Below are 18655 nucleotides of genomic sequence, written 5' to 3'. Positions count from 1 at the left end.
GGGGTGTGAGGGCGCCTAGAGTGGGTGATTCCACCTCTTGTCACAAGTGAACCATGAAAATGTTGAAGAAAATAGCATAGACTATTTACTACAAATATCATTCTTTTTTTGGGGTGTGAGGGTGCCTAGAGTGGGTGATTCCACCTCTTGTCACAAGTGAACCATAAAAATGTTGAAGAAAATAGCATAGACTATTTACTACGAATATCATTCCTTTTTTGGGGTGTGAAGGCGCCTAGAGTGGGTGATTCCACCTCTTGTCACAAGAGGACCATGAAAATGTTGAAGAAAATAGCAGAGACTATTCACCAGCAATATCATTCTTTTTCTCAAAAACAGATGAATGCAATCCCAAGTTACATTGTACAGATGCCAGATGCCATCAAATATGCACTAGTATATTATATGAAGGATAAAAGCTAAATAAGTTAACGCTGTATGACTTGAAAATATATGAATCTACTATAGTCGGGGACTGGATTGAGTCAAGTATATGCAACTCAATTTATTGCAGAGAACGCATGCATTCATCATCTTCATCATGTTCATGGTGCAATCAAAAGTCAAGCTTTTTGCACAAGTCCTTGTCAATGCTTATGAATTTCCTTTCAGTCTTCTTGGGAGCAGCTGGACAAGTTTCAGCAATTCCAGTTAAGAGCGGTGGAGAAGTAGGCGTTCTACCGCCATCAGAAACTTGATTCGGGATCCCAGCAAGAAACTCTTCAGTATGTTTCGAAACAACAATTTGCAGGAGCATTCTGGACAATTTTCCCAACAGCTGTTCATCATTGGTCATAGCATTCACAGTAGAATCATTCTCACTACACGCATCGAAATTCAGCACACGACCACACTCTTCGAAATTCAGCACACGACCACACTCTTCGAAATTCAGCATACGGGCAACACCTGCACTCTTTTTCAGACAAAGAGGCGCTAGCAGAAGCTCTTCGGGTCCAGGAGCAAAAGGATCAAACACACTCTCTTTTGGAGTGCGAGGACTGTCATCGCCATTTGAGGAAATGATGCCATCCTGAGAACTGAAGCAAATAGCCTTGGGAAGGCAAGAAATTGGGGAAATAAAATCAACTGCATACTCCCCAGTCTCCTGCTTGAGATCAGGAGTTGGGGGAACTATGGAATCAGCTGGCTTTTTGGCCAATTGAAGCATCTCACCAGCAGCTTCATCCATGGTAACACGATTACCAAGATTCAAATTTTCAAGCTTTTCCCCCATGCTTGACACATTGCCGTTAGCCTCAGCATCCATAGCAACAATTCTCAACAACAAATACCTGCCAGCAACCAAATATGGAAAGAAAAAACAATAATTGAAACCCTAAACATATGTAATTTGGGGGATATGACAATTAAGGAAATCCCAAAAGCAAAGTATAGGGGAAATTGGAAATTTCGACTTTCAAGTAAATAAATAAACTAAAAGAAAAAAATAAAAACACAAACACAGAATCAGATAACCCACTAGACTGCAATAATTACGATGAGAAAATCAGGCATCAGTCACCCCCCCGAAAAAATAAAAAAAAAAATTATTAAAAACAATTTCCTTTATTTCAAAAACTGATCTAATTTCGAAGATTACTAATCTGGTAATTTTGAGTTATATTTTAAGATTATTTCATCAAAATTATGAGTTATCCGTGTAGAAATAAATAATACGGAGTATTAATTAAAGAATTATGATTTCAAGTCAAAAATTAATCAGAGTATCAGATTACCAATCAAAACAATAAACATAACAAATTAAATTAACAAAGGGAGTAACAACAACAAAACAAAGCTGATCAAGTGTTCCACTAAATTTTATCACTAAAATAGGGGAAAAAACTAAAAATCGTACTTCAGTAAACACTGGAAATGCCGCCAGGCAGAATGGATTAGCGGTTTCCATTATATAGACTGAGTCTAAGCTTTTAATCCAAAAAAAAAAAAACGGGGTAAAAAAATCAAAGAACCTACGAAGAACGAAATGCTAACAGACAAAAATGGAGGCGGTTCCCTCATATAGAGTGATTCAAAGCTTTTGTGTGAAAAACAAGGGAATTTAAAGAAGCTTCGAAGAAAGAAACAGAAGGAGAATACCTTTCGCCGTTGATATAATCAAGAGCGATCAGAAAGCGCCGCGACTGAGACGCTCGCTCCGATCGGAGCACGGTGGCCGCAGACGAGGAGGTGCTGCCGGAGAGGTTTGGGGGGAAATGGGAAAATGGAGGAGGGAAATGCTGAGCTTTAGCGAGGGAATAACAATTGTTTTCCGCCGCGGTTTATATAGCTGCTGGGTTACATGGTAAAATTACCCTTTACCCCCTCAAATTCACGAGTGTTGCAAAACAATACCATTGCTTATTTTTGGTCAAATTATCCTTTACTCATCATTATACTTGCCCCACCCTGCGAAATGCCTCGTCACCAAGGACCCCACACTCCAACCGATAAGATCGTGGAGGAATAAATTACGGTGACTCGCCAACCATTAGAGAGAGAACTATTGCTATGTGTCCAAAACATCATTTTATTTATTGTATTCATTATTTAATGATAAAATTTGCTCCTTTTTATTCATTTGCTCGTCCTTTTGTAATAGTCCACATGCATATCACATATAAGAGATAAATTACACTAAGAACACCATGCACAATGGACTCAAACGAGAAGGTGTTGAGAATAATCATAAATAAGAGATAAACTCATGGCCATCCATATACAAAAATCATGCTCTACCCATATATATGTTTTAAACACTAATACTAAATAAATATTAAAAAATTTATTAATAATTTGAATTAAGTAATGAATAAACATTAGTTTCACCCAGAAGGCCAGAACACATCTTTGAGTAGTTCTTACAAGTTTTTCTTTATCAAAATATTATCTAAACAAATACAAAATAAGATGAAAGATTACAAAATTTAGTAGGAAAATATTATTTTATGCACTTAAATTACTTTTGTGTACATTATAGGAGATACAAAATCATAAGTTCAAATAAGGAAAAATGGGCATTATTGTTTGGTAACAAGAAGAAATTAATGATTAATTATGAAGAGCAATAAATACCATTATATTCTTATACGGAATATTTTATAATAATACGAAGAAAAGAGAACCATATTTTTTCCAACTAAAATCATCACACAATGTTATCTTTCGATGGAGTACTCTTAAACAAAAAATTCTCAGTATTTACTATCATGAGTTGTCAATTTGTCATGAATTGAATGACCTTACTACAAATTAATAAAAAAAAATCTTTTTTAATAGTTAAATAAAAAAAAAACTCAAATACAATAGTGATACATCATGTAGTGAATATTGTTAAGTTATTATTGTAGACAAATATAGTATTATTATTAGGAAGTATTTAGTTCATATTAGATTACCTTAACTTATCAAATTACTTCATAAAATATTACTTTATGCGTATTGGTATTTGAAATACAGAATTTGAATTTGATTAAGATTATGAAATATAACAATAACGTAACCTTTATGCATATTGGTAGGAAATACAGAATTTGTATTTGATTAAGATTATGAAATATAACAATAACGTATTTGGTTACGGTTATCTTTTCAAGGAGCATTTTACTTCAGGCATTTAATATAGAGTTAATTCCACCGATGGTCCCCCGACTATATTGATTTTTTAAAATTAGTCTCTTACTTTTAATTTGGACAATTTAAGTTCATTGATTTTTAAATTCTTTCCAATGTTGGTCCTTTAGTCAAATTTTGGTTAAGTTGAGGTCAAATGAAGGGTAAAATTGTCCGTTCACCTGTATAGTGTATTATTACTCGTATTTCTCATGTCATATACGCTATATATATATATATATATATATTGGGTGAGTCCCGTGCGGTTAAATCTGAGTAATTATATATATATATATATATATATATGTATGTATGTATGTATATGTATATATTGGGTGAGTCTCGTGCGGTTCAATCTAAGCAATTGATCTTACTTAAATCAACGTCCAGGATTAACAAAATTAAAAAAAATACGGTGGCAATTTGGTAATTTTTACATCTAGGTCAAATTTGAGGTGAGTGGTTTTCCTTGTTAAGGTGCATGGTTTTTGTGCTTAAGGTACGTAATTTTTGTGCTTAAGGTGCATGGATTTTGTGCTTAATATGAGTAGTTGTTGAAACTTAAGGTGCGTCAACTTGAACCTTAAGGTGCGTGATTTGTATGCTTAAGGTGCGCCAGTTCTTCAGTTGATAACTTAAAGTGCGTATTTTGTTGAAAGTTAAGGTGTGTTGGTCTAAAGTTTTAGGTGCGTTGTTTTACTTCTCAAAGTGCGTGGTTTGTGTGCTTAAGGTACGTCAGTTGTGAAAACTAAAGTGCGTCGGTCTAAAGCTTTAGGTGCGTGGTTTTCGTTCTTTAGGTGCATGGTTTTCCTTCTTAAGGTGCGTGATTTGTATGCTTAAGGTGCATCAGTTGTTGAAAGAAAAAGGTGCGTCAGTTGTTGAAGGAGTATAGAATTGAGTACAAGATTGAGTGTAGAATTGAGTACAAGATTGAGTAAAAAATAATATTATATACATTTTTAAAATTTTTTCTCTCTTGACTCTCGAGTTTCTCTCCCTACTGTTTAGGGTTTTTGTCTTTTCATCCCCATTTCAAGGGCTTCGCCTTTTGTTTTCGATTGCTTCCATGGCTGTTAACGACGATTCTGGGGTTGATCTTGCTAACCGATGTGCCAGTATGGCGTTGAGTGAGGAGGCTGATTGTATCTCGTTTGCCCTCTCGACGGCTCAACATACGGTTATAACGTCTGAGCATCAGGTTTGGTCCCTTGTTGGAAAGTTGATAACTACTAAGCCTATAAAGTTTGATTACATGTAAAACACTATGTCAAATGTGTGGTGTCCAGTACTTGGAGTTCGAATATTGGACATTAGGACAAATATGTTCGAGTTTCAATTTTTTCATCCCAAAGAGGCGCAATGAGTTATTGATGATGGACCCTAGTCGTTCAAAAACTGCATGTTGGTGTGTTGTCCTCTACCGACTAGTGAATAGGCTATCAATGTGTACCTAAACACGATAATAATGTGGGTTTAAATTTTTGATCTCCCTACTGGCTATTCCTCATCAGCAGTGATCGAGATGATCGGGAACTTCCTCGGTAAATTTGTGAAGCATGATGTTGTTGATATTGGGGCTGCATGCAGAAGTTTTAGGCATGTCCGTGTGGAGTTGGAGGTGGAGAAACTGTTGAAGAAGATGATGAAACTCACTAAGCGAGATGGCTCGGTGGTCTGGGTGACGTTCCGTTACGAAAGGCTTGTAACATTCTGCTTCTTTTGTGGTAAGATGGGGCACTCTGATAAATATTGTGTAGATGTTCTTGACTCATTGCTGACTCCAGATAAGTACCCATATGGGCTGACCTTGAGGGCTGCCGGTGGAAGACAAAGGCTGCAACAAAAATATCCATGGTTGGTTGCTGAAGGTACAGATACTTTGTTTTTCAATAATAATGTTACTGCCCAGCATGTTACTGTTAATGAGGAGGTTCTGTCCATTGATCCTAAGCATAAAAGGGAAGATGTGAATGGCAATATTAATTCTATGTTGATTGATGGTTTAAAAAACTTGTTCGTCGCGGGTTCTAGTTCCTAGACCCGCTCATCCCAATGAGTACCTTAAGTTGGAATTGTCGTGGCTTAGGCAATCCACGGATAATTCGTGAAATGGTGGACCTTGTGTTTAGTAAGTAGCCAGATTTTGTATTTCTTATGGAAACAAAAGTGGGAAGAGAGCATGCAGAACGGTTGAGGGTCGAGATTGGATTTGAGGATTTGTTCTATGTCGATAGGGTGGGTTTGAGTGGCGGTTTGGCGTTGTTTTGGAAGAGAAACAACTCAACTAATCTTTTAAGTTTCTCCAGGAATCATGTGGATATCAGTGTTACCGTTGCTGGTTTTTCTCCGTGGAGGATGACTTGTTTCTATGGTTTTCCTGAGCGTAGGAGACGGGAGGATTCGTGGAATCTACTACGGAGTCTCGGACCTCGCTCTTCTCTCCCTTGGGTGGTCATTGGGGATTTCAATGATCTTGTTTCTCAATAGGAGAAGAGGGGACATGTCTTACATCCCGAAAGACTTCTTCATGGGTTTGGGGAAGCCCTTGAAGATTGTGGGTTATTGCATGTGCGGACTGAGGGTTATCTTTTTTACTTGGGAAAGGGGTAGAGGCATGGAGGCGTGGGTAGAGGAGAGATTGAATAGAGTGGTTGCTAATGGAGATTGGTGTGCCATTAATGACGCGATGATAGTTGTGAATTGTCTCACTAGATCATCTGACCATTCGACTCTTTTTCTTGATATTTATGCGTCACGTAGGGGGAGCCGTAAGGGTAACCACAATTTTCGTTTTGAGATGGCATGGGTTCTTGATGAGGGGTGTAGAGGAGTTGTGGAGGAATCCTGAAGTGAGGGTCGACAATTGGGACTAATGGGTTGTGTTAAGGCTTGCGGTGATAGATTGATGAGTTGGGGTAGTGATCGTTTTCACAAGTTTGGTAAAAATATTAATATTCTACGCAAGGAACTTCTGAAGTGGCGTGGACATTCTTATTCGTTTTCCCTTGCTGAGTTTCGCAGGCTTGACCAGGAGATGTCCCTTCTTGAAGCTCAAGAGGATGCTTTCTGGAAGTAACGGGCCAAACAGCACTAGCTCTGGGGAGCTGATGCCAACACACACTTTTATCATAGGTATGCTTCTGCTCGTAAACACAAAAATACAATTTTGAAACTTAGGGATGATGTTGGCAATTGGGTCGAAAGGGAGGGCCTTAATTATATTATTTCGGATTATTATGCTAATATTTTTCTAGCTAGTGAGCCCACAGTTAATGATGCTGATTTCTTTTCCTCTATTATTCACCGTGTTTCTCAAAGTCAAAATGCCTCTCTTGATGCCCCTTTTGAAAAGGAGGAGGTCAAAACAGCCTTATTCTCTATGTTTACTAATAAAACTCCTTGCCCTGATGGGATGAACCCGGGGTTTTATCAACATTTCTGGAATGTGGTGGGTGAGGATGTTAATAGTTTTGTATTGAATTGTCTTAACCTTGGATCTTGACTAAATGGTCTTAATGATACGAACGTTGTGCTCATCCCCAAAAAGAAAGATCCTAAAGTTTTTTCTGATTTGTGCTCAATTACTCTCTGTAATGTGGTGTATAAAGTAATGGCCAAGATGATTGCGAACCAAATGAAGCCTATGCTGAGTGATGTGATTTCTGAGTCTCAGAGTGCCTTTGTCCCGAACAGATTTATAACTGACAATATCCTGGTCGCAGGGGAGATTGGGCGTTATTTACATAGAAAACAGTTGGGGAACGTGGGTTGGGTGCATTGAAGCTAGATATGGCCAAAGCCTATGATAGAATGGAATGCCCTTTTTTCAGTTCGAACTGGGTAAATTTGGTTATGAGATGTGTGACCACTGTTTCTTATAACATCCTTATCAATGGGAGCAATGGTGGTAAGGTGGTTCCCATGCGTGGCTTGCGTCAAGGGGACTTGCTCTCTCCATATCTTTTTATAATTTGTGCTGAGCGACTCTCTTTGTTGCTACAGGAGGCTCAGACGACAGGTTCTATCCATGGTTGCAAGATAGCTAGAGGAGCGCCAGTTGTTTCCCACTTATTTTTTGCAGATGATAGTTTACTGTTTTTTTTAAAGCTAATGCTCAGGAAGTAGATGTAGTTAAGCAGTGTCTTCATACATACGAAAGTCTATCTGGCCAAGTGGTTAATTTCCATAAATCAAATATTTGTTTTAGTAAAAACACTATTGGAGATACCTGGGATTTAGTTGCAGGTATTCTTGGAGTTGAGAAGGCATGCAATTTTGGCAGATATCTAGGCTTGCCATCATTTATTGGTAGAAACAAGCGGGCTGTATTTTCTTATGTTGAGGATAAGATCAAGCAGAGAGTGGGTGTCTGGAATAAGAAGCTTCTTACGAAGGCGGGGAAGGAAGTTCTGCTTAAAAGTGTGGCATAAGCCATGCTAACCTTTTCAATGAGTGTGTTCTTGCTCTCGGAATCTTTATGTCTTGCATTGGAACAATTTATGAATCGTTATTGGTGGGGTTAGGGGTACACATTAGATGGCCTTGGATAAACTTTGTGTTTCTAAGAAATTTGGTGGTGTAACACCCCCACTTTTTCCACTTAAGAAAATACGGGTAAATTTTTTTTTCATTATTACAATTCAACTATACATCAACGGAAGCTTAACAAAAAAAAGGATAAAGGGGTGTTATGCCACTTTCAAGTATCTCTTATACTCAAACGTACAGGCTAAAACCAACCACCAAAATATTACTATTACAATATTTGATTTCTAACGAATTAAATTACAACCTTTACACGATTTTAAGACGGTTCACTCTCATGCCAATGCCATGTAATCAATACCTGCAAAATAACTAAAGAGTGGAAACAAAGTCAGCACGACGGCTGGTAAGACTTACTCTATCCCGTAAAACATTTTGCACATAGCATATAGCATCTTGGAGCACATAATTTCCACATTACAATTTTAACCCCTTAGAATATTTTTAATCTCATATCATACAAATTAGCTTTAACCCATTAGAAATATAACTTGAGGAAATCATACACATTCAAATATGTATAATATACATATCAAAATATCTATAAAATTTCTAGAAGATGAAGGCATTGCATATCCATAATCCAAAATCATCCAACTGCTATTTCCTCAAGATTCACCATGTAATCTTTATCTCAACTTTTCCATATAACAGTTTCCTCAATACATATCATAATACCATAACTACTCAAATTTTCTTGATACAGCTCGTCCATTGGTCCAAACAATTATGCCCCTGCAGCTTAGTGGCACCGTGGTTAAAGGTTTAATTGATCTTGATACGGGTTCATGAGACTTACCTCTCCTTCGAGATATCTTTGATCCATAAGATGTTGAAGGCATTGTTTGGATTCCTATAAGCCCTGCATTTGAGGATTCTTGGTACTGGTTTGGTGATCCTAAGTGATGTTATATTGTTAAACATGGTTACATAATTGTTGTGGGTGAATATGCAGTGCAACTAACTGGGTTCCATGACTGGGCAAAACTCTGGAAGTTGAAGGTTCCCCCCAAGTGGAAGAATATTTATGGAGAGCTGTTAGGAATATCCTACCCACCACCACAAATTTATATAATAAAAGAGCGGATGTGTCACCTTTTTGTCCCATGTGTGGAGGGTTTCATGAAGATGTCTTGTATGCTTTGGTTTCTTGTGTCTTTTCTAAATGGGTTTGGCATGAGAATGTGATTCCTTGTAATACTAATTTTTTTTTTGATTTCCCTACGTGGGTGCAGTCTCTGTGGGCCTCTATGGATGATGTGCAATTGGAGGTATTTGTTGATGTTCTTCATGAAATCTGGCTAGCAAGGAATCGTGTTGTGTGGGAGGCTGCCCTCTTTATGCCACGTCAGGTTTGGTTGGATACTACTTGGGCAATGTTTGGTTGGCGTTCGGCTGCTATGTCGCACGTTCCAAGAACGTCGCAGGTTCTAGTGGTGCAGCAGCCCTACGCTATTTCAGCCACAACGTTCCACTCTTGCTATATTGATGATGGTTTCAACATTCATACGAGTAAAGCTGTTTTTGGAGCTATTCTTTTGTCTCTTTCTTCTTTTGTTGCTACGGTGAACGACCCTCTTCAAAATTGCCACTCTCCTCTTATGGCTGAGACAATGGCGTGTAAGGAAGCTTTAGCTTGGTTGAAAGAATAAAAGTGTGGCCTCAGTGCATATCTTCTTAAATTGTTCCAGGCTTGTTCACAGTCTGACAGCTCCAACGCTTAATATCAGGTCCTAAGATGGTATCACTCTTAAAGAGTGTAGGAATCTTATGGATTTTTTAATATTTGTTCTTTGCATTTTGTCCCTAGGACTTCTAATACTTTAGCTCATTCTCTAGCTACAACTACCTACTCTCAAGTTAACAATTTTCTTTGGTACTATGTTCCCCTACTTTTTTGAGTAATATATAATTCGTCGCGTGTTTTGATTTAAATAAAAATATACATTTTTAAAATGTTATATACTTTGTGTTTAAAATTGTATATATTATTAAGAACTATGCTAGAGACTTATACAATTATCATTCCTTATTAGTCACTCTTTAACATGTCATCTTTTTGTTATAGAGTTAATTCCATTTTTTGTCATAAATTTATAGGTGTTAGTATGATAAGTGTCAAAGATGCATTATGTTTAGTGGTCAATTTGGGGTTTTTTTGTACATATTTGATGTCTTTTGTGCTTTGTTGGTGTGTTAATTGGCGTTAAATGATATAATTGTAGCACACAGACTTATGGCGAGTGCATTTGGTGTTTTGAAAGAAATTGGGGTTGAATTGCAAACATTTGGACAAGATATTAGGCTTAATTAGAAGATATTCTACAGAAGGACCTTGCACTAGGCCATGCACGAGTATGGGAGCAATGGTAGACATTTTGGCAGAAAGTTGTACCACAACTTACACGAGTGTGGGAGCAAAAGTTGTGAGATTGGCAGAAAGTTATACGAGAAGATCTACGAGCGTGCAAGTACATGTTCATGGAGTATTTGGCAGAAAGATGCACGAGACTTCCCACGAGCACGCAAGGCGTTGAGGATTTTCATGGGAGGATGCACGAGGGTTGTCACAAGCGTGCAAGTGCAAGTGCAGGCGACGAGAAATTAAGTATTTAAGGAGGCTTTGAGGAGTTAGAAAGGGAGTTTAGGCTTAGACATAGATTTTTACTTTTCACTTCTAACTACTGAACTTCGTTGTACTTCAATTCTAGAGAGAGAAACTCTATAGGTTTTCAAGCAAATTGACAACTTGTCTTGGATCTTGGAGATCAATACTTGATTGATTGAAAATTTGATTGTTGATTGCAATTATGATTGTGCTAAGTATTTCTCCTACAAATTCAATCTCTTTTACTCCATTGTTCCATCTCTTGATTGCTCAATTGTGATTGTGATTAGCTAAGGGTATGTGTGGCTAGAATCTTTTAGGAATTGGATTAGAACTTATTACTTGCTATGGTGCTTGTATGATTATAACTGCAATTAGAAAGTATATATGTGTAATTAATTGTGCGTTGGATTCGTGATGGAAGTGGATTTTGGTATGGACTCCTATGTGGTTAGGGCCCAACCATATAGAAGGACTAGAATTAGTATAGTTGCCAAGGAATTGGGACTATACTTGAGCCTACATCCACTTGCATTTCCTACCTTTGCTTCGAAAGGAAGAAACACAGAAGAAGATGTAGGTATGGTGTTTGATAAACTATCTCATGTTAGTAGCGTTGTCACTCGGGTGAAATACTACTACTTGATAGGCCAAGGAGGCCGGTATAAGAATTGTCATTGGCAAACATCTTCCTTGAATCCTTATTAGCACATTTTGTACTTCCTACCTAGGACTTTACATAACACCTATGCAAGGAAGGACTAATCCAATTCCCACTTTCATTGATTTCTTATTTGATTACTTACTTAATTTCTCTCTAGTTTATTTTGCTACTTGCTCTCTTGATTGCACTTGTTACTTATGATACTCTATAGCTCTTGCATATAATTGGATCTAGCTTCTTGTAGGTTCGTATGCATTTGTATTCAACCACGCATTATCCACTCTAATTTTGTCATCCTTGATATACGACATCCTGGGAAATCTTCATTCTTTAACTTGATTTCCATCCCACGCAGTTCACTGTCGAAAGATCCTCTTGTACATATCATAAGGTTCATTCGATCTTGTGATATGTTGCAACAAAATGGTGTTTCGAATGAGGTTATTTGGGTTAATTTGTTTCTGTTCTCAGTCATCAATGAGGCAGCCTGTTGGTTGGACTCCCACAACAACAACCACTTTTGGTCTTGGAATCAACTCTATAAATAGTTTATAAATGTGTTCTTTCCTTTGACTAAAACTCTTAAGATCTGGAAACAAGTGTAGGATTTTAAGCAAAGATCTATAAAGTCACTTAGAGAGGCATGGAGGAGGTTTAAGAGTTTGAAAAAACAATGCCCACCCGACTTGCTACAACCGTGGGACATTATTAACTCATTCTATGGAAGTTTAAATGAAAGCAAGATGTTGCTTGATTTCTCATCCAAGGGTGTCTTTGTATCATCACTACTAGATGAACCGAAGAGCTTATTGAGACAATCTTAGCCAACATATCTTTTTGGTACAACAAGCGTGATCACAAGGGCGGGATGTGAGTGATCGTTGTCAAAAATAAGTATACGGGTTTTGATTTGTCGTTCCGCTGAGGATTGGCGTTTATGGCACGTAGTTGTGCAAGTATTTACTTTTAGAGATTTTTAACCCACTTACGAGAATCCAAGCACAATTGTAAGCATAAATTGATAAATTAACAAACTAAAAATAGGAAATAAATACAATAAGAAAAGATAGGATTTAAGCTAGGAATTATTATTATCAAGATGCTATATATTCTTATGGATTAGGAAGAAAAATAATCATGGATCAAGAGGGCATACACTATAAGAATTCAAGATCATTTCGTGTCTTGAATTAGAGCAAGGGCATTTCCTAATTTCTTAGTACTCAACCCCGAACTCTTGAGGCTCCTCGGTATCAAGGACCCCCCCCAATTCGTCTCCTACTCTCGTAGCGAGATATTTGGGTTGTACAAGAGGTGGCTCGAGTTTTTACACAACTTTCGTTGTAGCAAATACTCTCCAATTACTTGCCAATAAAAATAGCTAGTAATTACTAACAAGTTACAAACAAACCTCTTGAACAAGCTTATGATCCATAATTATAATTCTACCCTTATGAAATTAAAAGCAAGGTAGCATCAAGATAAATAATAAATTCCTACCTTAAATCCAAGTAAAATTAATTACGTAATGAAAGCATAAATGATAAAGAAAATAAAGGAAGTAAGAACATAAAAATAAATAAGAGCATACGGAAAGGAAAGTAACAATACATAAGGAAATTAAAAGAATGAAATGTAAATTACGAAAGAGGGAAAGAAAGGAAAAGGAAATACAAAAGAAAGAAATGAACATTCTAATCTATTCTACATTATGCTATGCTTCTACTCCCCCTTCATTTGGGAGTGGAGAGGACCTTATATAGGCAGCAAAGTATCAGAAATTGGAGTATTATGTAAGCCATGATGTCATTGAGCAACAAGTAATGGAGCAGAATTGAATTATTCGCACTCAGGACGTCACATGGACCCAGCTTCAACTTCCAGGCTGTTTTTGACCCTTTTTTGATCAGAATTACAAATTTTGTATTTCTGGTAAAGTTGTATCCCTTGAAGTCTTCTTTCCAACGGTATACAGATCATGTAATTTGAACATTCCTAGGCTGAGATATGATCAAAATACCGAGCAGTGGACAAACTGTGCGAAACTTCCAGCTTATTATTATTTTGTTCCACTTTTGCCTTGATTTGTCCTTGTGATCAAGACCATTGAATTGACTCCATTATTGGTCTTGATTAATTGCTTGGTCATCCTACTTGAGCTGCTTCACGTGATCATCATTCCATTGTCTAATTTGCTTTCTTTCTCATTTTTCTTTTTGCCTCACTGCAATATCACTTCTTCTTGTCCCCATGCATTCATTATCACCACTACAATTGTTTAGGTGGCTAAATAATAAATCTAAAAACAACAGAATTAGCACTTCCTAAACAATAATTACGTTCAATTGTAATCTCTTCATCAACTTTGATCAAATTGCAATTATTTATCTCAATGAAGAAATTCAATAATATTATGAACATAATATTAATATTTAGTGGTTGAAATGAGCTTAAATATGGGGTAAAAATATGATCAAATATGCACTTATCAGTGAGGACGGTGAATGATGCCAAAGTGGAAGCCATGAGACTTGAAATCAAAAGGTTGTAAGCAATGATTGAGAAGATGGGGAAGCAACCCCAACCATGCATGGGCATGACTTTAGCTCTTTCTTGTGACATTTGTGGAGGACCTCATGGCACCATGGAGTGCACTTCTTCTTCAAATGACAACTATGAACAAGTGGATGCTATTGGCTACCAACCAAGGCCCCAAGGACAAGGCTACACCAATTATGAGAGTGATGGCAACCAAGGGTGAAAACAAGTAAATCATTGGGCAAATCAAAATCAAAGAGGGTGGAACAACCAAGGACAGTGAGGCCCAAACCCACCTACGACTCTTATAGGGAAGGAGGCCAAATCACCTACAGTCCACCTCAAGGAGATGCAAGCAATGCTCCTTATAAGCCACCACAAGCTTCACAATGTGGTAGCTATCTTCCAAGGTATGAAGGTCAGAGTGAGTTTCAAGACCGTATGATGAAGATGATGAATGAGTTGAAGCAAGACATGTCGCTCTTGAGACAAGTGTGGAAACAAGAGCTATACCAAGAAATATCCACGTTGAGACAAGAGGTCCAAATTGCTATCCAGAATGTTGAGACCCAATTGGCGCAAGTCATTACGACAATTTTGGAGAGGCCATGGGGTACCTTGCCAAACACCACCGGTAATAGTCCAAGGGAGACGGTCAATGCCATATACACTAATACTAAATAAATATTAGAAAATTAATCATAAATCATTTGAATCAAGTATTGAATAACTATTAGTTTCACCCAAAACGCATCTTTGGGTACAAGTTTTCCTTTGCCAAAATATTATCTAAACAAATATAAAATAAGATGAAAGAGTACAAAATTTAGCAGAAAAATATTTTTATGCTTATAAATTACTTTTGTGTACATTATAGGAGATACAAAATCATAAGTTCAAATATGGAAAATGCACATTATATTTTGGTAACAAGAAGGAATGAATGATTAATTAAGAGGGGCGATAAATACCATCCTTTTATGAAATATTTTATAATAATGCCAAGAAAAGGGAAACATTTTTTCCAACTAAAATCATTACATAATGTTATTTTTTGATATAGTACTCTTAAACAAGAAAATACTTGTATTCAAAAAAAAAAAACAAGAAAATACTTTATTATTTATTATCACGGAGTTGTTATGAATTGATTGACCTTGCTAAAAATTAATAAAAATCTATTTAATATCAAATTTTAAAAAAAATCATATACACAATATTGTACAATATTTATACATCATGTAGTGAATATTAGTAAGCTATTATTGTAGACAAATATTGTATTATTACTCTTAAAGGAAGTATTTGGTTCATGTTACACTAGTATTTTCGCCCGTGCGTTGCACGGGTGTTGCACGGAATAGATTTATTATAATACTTGAAGAATATTTGGATCGATTATGTTTTCTGATGTTTTCATTGCTTGAATTAGAGTAAATAATTGTTCAATTACCCGTGCGATGCACGTGCGATACATGGATAAATTTTTTTATTATATATTTAGATATTAAAAATAAAGATGACATTATAAAAAATTCTAATATTGGATGTGTACATTTGTTTGATTATAAGATTAGTGCAAAAGTATTACTCAATTAATTAAATAATATATGACTTGTTTGTCTACAATTATCTTCAAAAGATTGATATGTAATACAGAGTATGACTTATGTAATTATATTATTACTAACATAAATATGGGAAAAATGAGAAATAATGTAATTATAATTATTATACAAATAAATTCAATAATTGCATAGAGTCATTAGTATGATTCACATAGGCATCTATAGGGCTTTCCTCCCCCGAAATCACACACAGTCAAAAACTAAATGTTTAATTTTTAACAAATGTGAAAAATGATTTTTAGATGGCCGGTCTTTCTATTGCAATTTTTAGTTTTTTTGTCACCAAGTGAGAGAAAAGTGAAAACAAATTCTAATTTCTGCGTGTGGAGCCAAGAAGCACACCTAGTTGGCGCATATTTATACTCTTTTTCAATTTTTTTTTAAAAATTATTGTCAACCCTTTTTTTTCTTTTCCTTTTTATTGCTTTTTTTCTTGCCCACCCCTCTCTTTCCTAATTAATACTTCAAAAATGTGAAAAATCAAGAGTTATTGATGATGCTCTAAGACCTTCTTCAATAGTGGAAATTTTTGTGTAGTTTTCGAGAAGTTTTTGTAAGTGTGATTAGGAAAGAGAAAATAAGAGGGGAGGAAAAAAAAGAAAAGGAAAAAATCAAACAAAAAAAGGTAATTACGTGCCTAGGCAGGCGTGCGAAATCTGCGCCGCAGTTGCTCTGAAACATGGTGGGCCCAGTAGACTACCAAAATCTCCTCTTTTGCAAGAGGAAAAAAAACAAACGGAAATGAACTAAGGCACTCATTGGACTCCGATTGGGATCCAACGCTCAAAGGCTAATAATGAGGGGACCCATCAAGTCCAATCAAGTCATCTGGAAATTTTATGGGTGCACTTTTAGAAGAAGCGATAATAGTAGATCTCAAAGTTGGGATACCAATGAGCCTCATGAAAAGGGCAATTAGATTTTCACTTAACCCATAGAAACCAGCCAAATGTTTGGATGGTAGGGGGTGGGTAAGGTGGGATTATTGGCAGAGGTGTTGTTTGGGTGATTACAAATTGTGAGTTGCTACGACAATTTACACAAAATCTAGGCAAAGTTTCATAAAGAACCTTTTGGATTAAAGATTACCAACTCCGATCCACTCTCTTTGGTATGTTTATCCATATAAATGGGAAGGATGCAATTTTGGTCATAGCTTTGGGGTGCGAACAGTGGGGGGAAATTGGGGTTCTACATATGTCATAGTTGGTGGGTCTATAACCCCTCACAAGTCACAAGGGCTTTGAAAAAGAATCTCTTGCCAAATAAAAAATATGGTCTTCCATGAGTGACTTTGTCCAATTTAAATTCCTATTGAAATTAAAAATAGGACATAACCATTGACCTGAGGAATTAGCCAAGGGGATAGATAAGTTCCCTAACCGCCTTTATGCTAGGGAAGCAAGGGTACCCATCGTCTTGAGGTTGAAACTGGTGGATTGTTAAAACCGATCTGCGGCGTGCAGGAGTTATAATGGTGTGGATTATAATGGTTTAATTAGTCTCAAAATTTGGTAAATAAAATTTTGTTACCAATTAAAATTTATTAATTTTTTTGTCAATTAATTAATAATATTAGATTGTGCGAGAAAGTTGAAGGGGGGATTAGCAATTAATAGATATTAGTTGATTTCTATTTTACATGTTCTTACCAAATAAACTTTATTAATTATTTGACCAATAAAATATTTAATTAATTGACTAAAAAAATTTGGGCGGAAAAATGAAATAGGAGGATTTTACTTTTATATATAGTATAGATATAGATAATATAGATTATCATGAGAGGAATTTAATTACGTACATTAACATAATATAGTAATTTTTTTTTTAATACTATAATATACATCATATAGTAATTTGATTGTTTACGAATAAAATAAAAAATACGCAAGATTAAAATATTTTAAACCATAATTGAATTGCATGGTACGGTATATTATCATGAGATGAATTTAATTACGTACATTAACATAATATAGTAATTTTTTTGAATACAATAATATACATCATATAGTAATTTGATTGTAGAAATATTTTTTTGAATATTATCATGAGAGAAATTTAATTACGTACATTAACATAATATAGTAATATTTTCTTGGAATACTATAATATACATCATATAGTAATTTGATTGTTGAAATTTTTTTTGAATATTATCATGAGAGGAATTTAATTACGTAAATTAGCATATTTTTTTTGAATACTATAATATACATCATATAGTAATCTATATATATATATATATATATTAAAAATACGCAAGATTAAAATATTTTGAACCATAATTGAATTGCATGGTATAATAACTATAATTTTGTTTAATAATTATTATTTTCTGTGTGACTATTTTGTTAATATATTTACATAAATAAGGAATCCATACAGGAATAGAAGTGAATAAAATATTTCATTAAAATGAATGGAATCATATTTTTAAATATTTTGTCAATTTTAGCAATAAATAAGGAATGATAAGGAAAGCTAGAATTTCTGATAAGGAATTATTATATAATATTATGTTGACAGATTTCAATTTTTTTGGACTAAAATGAGCGGGAAAGCTATCACTTCTGTTTTAATATATATATAGATATAGATTACCTTAACTAATCAAATTGCTTCATAAAATACTACTTTGTGCATATTCTTAGGAATATACACAATTTGTATTTGGTTAAGATTAGGAAATATAACAATAACCTATTTGGTTAAGGGTTATCCTTAATTTCAAGGAGCATTTTACCTCAGAAATTTAATATATAAATATATAAATCCTTTTACTAAATAATATAACCAATAAAAATATTTCTTGAACTAATGAAACAGCTAATGTTGAGTAATATAATTATCAAAATGAGTCCCATTATCAGTGACAAAAGACCGTGGCATACCAAACCGGGAGAAAATATTCTTCTTCACAAACTTCACCACAGTCTTTGCATCATTCCTTGGAGTTGCTATTGCTTCCACCCACTTGGACACATAATTCACTGCCACCAGAATGTACTTCTTTTTTTTTTCGGTACTCATTTTCGAAAGATGGAGGAAACG

The 18655-nt window shown here is 35.5% G+C and overlaps 2 protein-coding genes across 2 annotated transcripts; one reads left to right on the top strand and one right to left on the bottom strand.

Moving 5' to 3' along the window:
- Positions 1–304: 304 nt before the first annotated feature.
- On the bottom strand, positions 305–2275 carry LOC115998442. The gene is made up of 2 exons (XM_031238021.1): positions 2104–2275; positions 305–1295 (listed from the first exon to the last, which is right to left on the bottom strand). The coding sequence occupies exon 2, from the start codon at positions 1268–1270 to the stop codon at positions 557–559; it is 714 nt and encodes a 237-aa protein (XP_031093881.1). The 5' UTR covers positions 1271–1295; positions 2104–2275; the 3' UTR covers positions 305–556.
- A 5129-nt stretch (positions 2276–7404) lies between these two features.
- On the top strand, positions 7405–8045 carry LOC115999349. Its single transcript, XM_031239206.1, has 2 exons — positions 7405–7633; positions 7723–8045. The coding sequence occupies exons 1-2, from the start codon at positions 7405–7407 to the stop codon at positions 8043–8045; spliced, it is 552 nt and encodes a 183-aa protein (XP_031095066.1).
- Positions 8046–18655: the final 10610 nt, after the last annotated feature.

The sequence above is a fragment of the Ipomoea triloba genome, chromosome 12 (genome assembly GCF_003576645.1).
Source record: "Ipomoea triloba cultivar NCNSP0323 chromosome 12, ASM357664v1".
NCBI classification, from domain to species: Eukaryota; Viridiplantae; Streptophyta; class Magnoliopsida; order Solanales; family Convolvulaceae; genus Ipomoea; species Ipomoea triloba.
The sequence above is the reverse complement of the archived record's forward strand: the minus strand, read 5'-3'. Positions and strand labels throughout refer to the sequence as shown.